Source organism: Apium graveolens, unplaced genomic scaffold (genome assembly GCF_009905375.1).
Source record: "Apium graveolens cultivar Ventura unplaced genomic scaffold, ASM990537v1 ctg321, whole genome shotgun sequence".
Taxonomy (NCBI): domain Eukaryota; kingdom Viridiplantae; phylum Streptophyta; class Magnoliopsida; order Apiales; family Apiaceae; genus Apium; species Apium graveolens.
Window position 1 is genome coordinate 14,648 of NW_027417987.1, and position 7,333 is coordinate 21,980.

At 32.1% G+C, this 7,333-nt stretch overlaps 1 protein-coding gene across 1 annotated transcript; it reads right to left on the reverse strand.

The window, feature by feature from the left end:
- Positions 1-1,458: 1,458 nt before the first annotated feature.
- On the reverse strand, positions 1,459-2,485 carry LOC141701014 (transcription factor SRM1-like). The gene is made up of 2 exons (XM_074504661.1): positions 2,018-2,485; positions 1,459-1,909 (listed from the first exon to the last, which is right to left on the reverse strand). The coding sequence occupies exons 1-2, from the start codon at positions 2,419-2,421 to the stop codon at positions 1,666-1,668; spliced, it is 648 nt and encodes a 215-aa protein (XP_074360762.1). The 5' UTR covers positions 2,422-2,485; the 3' UTR covers positions 1,459-1,665.
- Positions 2,486-7,333: the final 4,848 nt, after the last annotated feature.

Here is a 7,333-nt window from a genome sequence, read left to right on the forward strand (position 1 = left end):
AGAGATATTTTTCTCGAAAATAATAGAATATCCTTATCTAGAATGGCTTTTTGGTGGGTTTATGCCCTTTTACCGGGAACCCTCCGCTTTCGCGAATGACTGTTTAATAAATTCTTCCAATCAGACACTTATGTTTATGTATTACACTACAGACATGTTTCATTTCTGAACGAGAGCAATGAACAAGAAAAATGAAAATTTTGAAATGGTGTAAGTTAATTTGGCCGAATGCGGTTGAATTTAAAATCATATTTTTGGCTATATACGGTTGAATTTAATATTTGGGCGCGTATTTTAAAGTTTTTAAAAAAATTTAAAATTTTGGGGGATTTTCAAATTTCATGTAAAAATTCAAATTTAAATTTCAATCACTTCCGATCGAAATTAGTCGGTCGAAATTTAAACGTTTCAGGTCAAAATTACGTTAAATTCAAGCGACCTACTAAATATCACTCACATATGTACGACCGGTCCCAAAACAGGTTGCATTTAACTAAATTCAACCGCTTGCAGTCGAATTTAGTTTAATGTGATAAGTGACATTAACGTGTGAATTTGAAAAATACTTAAAGAGTTATATAAATATGCTGGCTCAGCCTTTTACCCATTTTTAACATCAAATCTGAATTAGACCCAATTTATCATTAGATCTTTAATTATATATATAGTCAAGAACCATTGGATCTGATTTTATAAAATGTATATGTTTGTTAAAGAAATTTTATTTGAATTGTAAAAAAAGTGCGTTTTAATGATTAAAATCAAGTTTAAATATGATTCTACAGTTAATATAATTTTCGATATAAATTTTATATTAGTCCTTTTTTTAAGATAAATTCGGTTGAATATTATTTGTTAAACCAGTACTAGATTTAAAGTTTTATTTGTATATTTGTTGAGTGGACTGTTGAAGTTAAAAAAATTTAAAACGTTAAAAAGAGGCTCTAAACTTAAAGACTAATTTATTTATATAATTAAAAAAGTTATGAATTAACATAATTAAAATATTGAATGCCCCGATTATAAGACAGTACTATAATTAGTGGGAAATATTATAATTTATTTTTTAAAAAAATGACTTGAAATATTATTAGTATCATATCCTTGGTACTAGGTATCACTGAGTACAATTAAAGAATTTACTGAGTCTGTGAAAACGAGAGGCTTTACTAAAAGAACTTGGGTACTCAAATTGGGTACACTGCAAAACAGAAAATTAAATCTCCTAGGTGTACGTAATTGTTTTTATTAATGGTATGTGGATACACAGCTTTGCATTATCATGTGTTTAGTAAACAATAAAACATAGTCAACAAGTTGTTTTCTAGGTATATCAGATGCTGGTCATGTACCATGCATTCTTCATATCACACAGAGGGAGTTTAATTGACTCATTTTTTTAATCAAAGAAAATTCTAAGAAAAAAAAAGTAGAATAACCAAAAGAAATTTGTTCCGTAACCAGATGATAATCATCTAAATATTATTATTTTAGCCTCATAATGAGGCACTCATTATTGGTACATATAGCTCTTACAATCCTGAAGAAATAAAACAAAGAAACTAAGACACAAACAACATCAGTATTATTTAAAGTTCAGGCATACATATAAATGAACACCAGTATTATTAGGGAAATGGAGCACATAATCATAAGCTCCTTAATTTATTTCCTGGAGGATTTGGCTAAAGACACCGAGGACCCAAACTTGCATGGGGTACAGGTGCAACACAAACACTGAATGTCGTTAATGGTTGTCCTACTTTTCTCAGCCTCTGTTTTCTCCATGCGCTTGAAGAATTTTTGAGCATGACTTGCAACCTGAGTTGGAGTCCTGGAAGACACAAAAAACTGGGATATGTTCTTCCAGTCTCCTTTTCCGCATACTTCTAACCCCCTCATAAATGCCCTGTCAAATTTACTCAACCCAAAATTTAAATAATTTAGGTTAACAAGATGATTATATGTTTAAAGGAAAACAAATTTAAAGAGTGACCATTAAAGATTGTAATGTTACCAGTGTTCTTCCATTGTCCATGCTATACCTCTTTTCTTTGGCCTGCTGGTCTGCTGGTTAGCTTGCTGTTTTACTTCCCCCTCAGTCATGATATCCTCTCTGACAATATCTTCAAAATCAACACTGTCCTCTATGATAATATCTTCAAATTCACCGTTGGATGACTTGATCCACTTCAATTCCTCCATCAAAATCTGATGATGAAGTTTGATGGATTCCATGGTTTTCCATGGCATCAGAAGGGCCACCCTTTGAAAAAATGCTACAGAACCATAGTCTTCAAATTCTTCCATAGTATCTTCATATAACTTATTATCCTTGAAAGTCCATCCATCACTGGTATACATATCATTCTCACTAATTTGTGGGACATTAGAGAACAATCCCTCCATGTTTTCCCTCATTTTCTTCACAAAGAGATGGGGTGGACTACAGGGACAAATGTGACGTTATATAGGAACAGTAGAAGGTTTTTTTCAAACAAAATTAATAAGGAAATCCAGTCGACAGAGATATAAATGCTGTTAGGATACTATAAAAAAATTAGCAGCTGCACCGTACTAAGGATAAAAATATATTTGATCCATTTTTAAAAATAAAATATTTAATTAAAATTATTGAAAGAAGAGCACGTTATTACAAATCAAATTTAAAAATAGAATATACTAGCCTATAACCCGTGCGATGCACGGGTTGCTTTTAAAATTCGATAATTTTTAATAATATATTTTATAATATAATTTTCAATAGTTGAAAAATAAAATAAAGAATATAAAAAAGTTATAACAATATATGTTTATAATATTTTGAGACTTGACTAAAAATAATTAATATAATATAATAGGTTGTTCACGGGACTCAAACCCTGAACCTGTAAAAATTGTTAAAATAAAATAATAAAAATTTAAATATACTAAGCTCGTTCGAACCCTGAATCCATGAGAGCATTTTAAATATTAATATAATAATATTTTATTATTGCATCCAACGGTTCTCATCTTTCTGACTTTAGATCTGACGGTTATTATTCGTCGTACCAAACAACAAGCAACCGACTACTAAATAGAGGATGTTCTGCTTATAATAATAATAAAAGTTTAAATATATATACTAAGCTCTTGACGGCGTTCGAACCCTGAATCAATGAGAGCATTTTAAATATTAATATAATAATATTTTATTATTGCATCCAACGGTTCTCATCATCTTTCTGACTTTAGATCTGACGGTTGTTATTCGTCGTACCAAACAACGAGCAACCGACTACCAAATAGAGGGTGTTCTGCTTATAATAGTATATTATAGATGGCCCAAAAAAATAAAAAGTTGCTATTTTATTATTTATGTTGTTTAATTATTTTTGTTCCATGCATACATTTACATGGTACTTTAAATCGAATTAGAGTAGACACACTACAACCAAACAAAAGATTAAAAATTATAGTTATGAAATTTTTAAATTGTAAAATTACAAAATCAAATTATTACACATTTAAAATCTTATTTCTTTACTTATAAAATTATATTATTTTTTAAGAAACTATAGAACCTTCTAGTTTTCAACAAAATATTTTAACTTATATATTTAATTATTCATTTCAAATTCTTTCAATAGTCTTGCATGAGTATTTTGTTACAACATAATAAAAGATAGTGTTATTGGATGTGAAACCAAACCGCGGCCGGTACCCAATAAAATAAGGCATGCCAGCATATACAACAATGAAAATATGTGTAAACAGCCAAAATCACCATAATCTAAGCCTCCTCCTTTTATCATTCACAGACAAATTTTTATCCCTATTTTTACTAATATTTCTCATAGCCTTCTTAACCAAGCTATTCGAAACAACATACGAGAATTCACCTTTTCGTCAAACTATTCCCAACCCCGATATACTCTCTAACTCCAGTAATGACATAGGTATGCAACTTACTATTCCCAGCCAACTCCCAAATTCAAATAGCTAAGATAATGGCTAATTTTTGCTGAGAAAAAGATAAACAAATTATAGAGATTGCAGATCACGGATGCACACTAAAAACTTACTCATACATTCAACATAACAATGGTTATAACATCAAGAGTGTGTATTATACACTACAAACATGTTTCCTTTCTAAACGAGAGCAGTGAACAAGAAAAATGAATTTGTTTTGCTAAATGTGCTATTGTGTACAAATGGGCATATTTCAAGGGCCAGGTTATAAGAATAAATAAGAAAATTACTCATTTACCCTCAGTTGATATAGCTAAAGATGTTTCTGAACGGAAAAGTATCGGGATGTACAAAAGCCATACTTCATTGATGCTGTGATACGTTTTGGTATTTTGAGGGTTCCAGGGTATTTTCGGAGAAATATTAAGGGTCAAAGTATGGTAAACCCAATATTAAAATAAGTAATGCACCAAGACACCGTCTAATTATACATTGAAATAACTCATGTTATTACACAATTCCAGTGAGTCATGAATGTGACATTACCTTAGTTCATGTGTTATTTTCTTCTTTAGCCTGTAAATTTGTTCTGCATCAGTGCTTTACAATAAATCCTTCCATTGTAAAAAAACTCATAATATTAGCCTTAGTAAAATTCAATAAGGTTTTTTAATATAATTAAGATAATGAACAAAACTTAGCCATAGTATACTAGTTGTTAAACCTGTTCTATGTTACGCATCCAGAGTTTCAACATAAATAGTTTAACTGTAGGGAATGAAAAAAGTATAAATATTTATTGTCATTCTGAATTTGATTTCAATAACTAGTTAAAAAAATTTAATGAAGATATGAAATATGTCGCACAGTCTAATTATGTGAAATAAAAATTTTCAGTAAAATGTGATCTTCCAACAAAGGAGAGAAACTTGAGTAGGGTATATTTATATCCCTATGAAGTTAATAATAGAATCTTTTTCTCGAAAATTTCATGACATTTAAAATGGTAAAAATTATATTGTACTAACAAAATTTGTGCAGGAAATGTTTGACAAACAAATTACATAATAATTGTTTTTCAATGTAAAAAGTAATATTTTATTATTCATGTTTTAGAAGAACTCCACTTTCGGAACGTCTAGAGATGCCCTTGCTTACTCGATGTCAAACTTGATTATCAAGTTTTATTTTCTAGTAGGTTCCTTAGATAAATGCATTCTTTCTCCTTTAATAACTTCTTCATAGGTTGGACTAACACAGGAACTAAACGCTAGCATCAAACTACGGCCGTCAAGGGTATTAAGCTGTACAATATAACCTGTCGATACTTTTGTTAAAGAGATCTTTTGAGTTGCAATAAGATCATCTCCAACCTTCTTGAAGACGCTACGAGGCTTTTCATCAATTATGAAAACAACATCGGAGGGTATTGTTATCACAATTTGCGATTAATACAAAAATATATGTGTGTGAATAACAAAAAGCAACAAAAGATATGAAGAGGATGTACTCGTGTCCACTCGTATAAATGTCTCCTTAAAGCTATTACGGCCCTTACTGTATGTGTGAGTCGTTAGCCTCCCAGGATAAAATGAGAAGATGGCGATGTTACGCGAACAGCACCCTCGTCGAACTAGAACGGAGTAAGAAACTACCACCTGAACAGAGAGAGGGTAGGGTTTGTGTTTGGGAGGTGGTTGTGTGTTGTATATCGAATGAATAAATAAATCTAAGCCTGATACGATATTATATAGGCTTGAGGAAATGTATGCATTACTTCACGTGTAATTAGTTAAAACTCGTTAATTAATCAATCAGTTAATAAATCAAATCTGTAATTGAATCAGATTATTATTACATCAAATCAATTATTATTATCTGTAGTCAAACCGAATTAAAATTTAAAAGCCCAAGCCCGGTGGAATTTAAATTTAGCAAAACTAGTCCGTGATTATTCTGGCCAATTTTCTGCTACATTCGTGTCCGCACGTCACACATGCGGGCAAGCTCGAAGGCTTCGCAAGCCTCAGATTATCCTTTGAAAATCCAAGATTTGTACCCCCTACGCGCGCACGTAGGTATTGGAGCAATACATAAGTAACACATTTGAACACTATATAAGTGCTTTGAGATATAAAGCTATGTATGCTCATTTGCAAAATTAATGTGGGGCTTTCATTTTTTTCATAAATTTCAACTACTAAGAGACTAATTTTGGATGATCATATCTCATCCATCTCTTAGTCATTTTGAGTGATTCAAAGTACCTCGAAAATCTTTCTCGGAGGAGAACGCATTCCAATTGTCACTCGTTGCACGCATGAAACATTCATCCACTCAATTTATGTCTCAAATTGACTTGCCAATATGTGACTACTACCCATATTTTCCAACAATCCCCCACATGGATGAGATTAACGTTTCAGTAGCACAAACCAGATAGACAGACACGAAGTTTGACTTGGTGATAGTTTCTTCGATCAGATATAACATATGATAGGTAGAGAATGCTCCTTGAACCTTTGCTCGAATAAGCATACCGACTTTACTGGTAGATAGTAGACGTTCTTTTCCTTGAACTATTCGACCATTTGTGTAAACGATGATATACTTATCACTATATCTTTTATGACTCATTCAGTTCTCATGAGTATGTCCATTTTTTCCATGGAACATCATCCTAGTTCTGCAGGAATTTCTGAAGAATTATGATTTGGTCATCATGATTTAGTTGACCCATTGAACCAAGTTTTTGGGATCTCCAGTTAGCATTGGTTGGGTGTCCACCATGACACTGTAAAGCAACAAGCTAAAGCCCATCCCTCTCGATGATTCCTCAATGATTTCTCTTCATAACCCTTTGGTTAGTGGATCAGCGATATTATCCTTTGACGGTATATAGTCAATAGTGATAATTTCGGTTAAGATCAATTATCTAATGGAACTATGTCGATATCGTATGTAACGATACTTTTCATTATGCATCATACTTTGTGCTCTACCAATAACGAACTGACTATCACAGTATATCCCTATTGCAGTCATAAACTTTGGTCATCTTGGAATATTCTCTAAAAATTGGCGTAGATATTCAGCCTCTTCGGCGTATTTATCTAGTGCCACAAACTTAGCTTCCATCGTGGAATGAGCTATCACAGTCTGCTTTGAGGATTTTCATGAAATTCCAGCTTCAGCTAGTGTAAACACATAGCCACTCATAGACTTTAGAGCCTACTTGCAAGATATCCAGTTCGAGTCAGTATATCCCTCTAATATTGCTGGATATCTGCCACAGTGCAGTCCATAATCTTGAGTTCCTCTCAAGTACCCTTATGATCGCTTTTCAGTGATCAGTTCCTGGATTACTCGTAAACCT

Bases quoted from the DNA above. Each gene is read 5' to 3' on its own strand.
- LOC141701014 (XM_074504661.1), bottom strand. From the start codon at position 2,421: ATGAGGGAAAACATGGAGGGATTGTTCTCTAATGTCCCACAAATTAGT. The intron at 1,910-2,017 runs GTAACATTACAA...TAAATTTGACAG, and splicing joins TGGACAATGGAAGAACACTG to GGCATTTATGAGGGGGTTAG.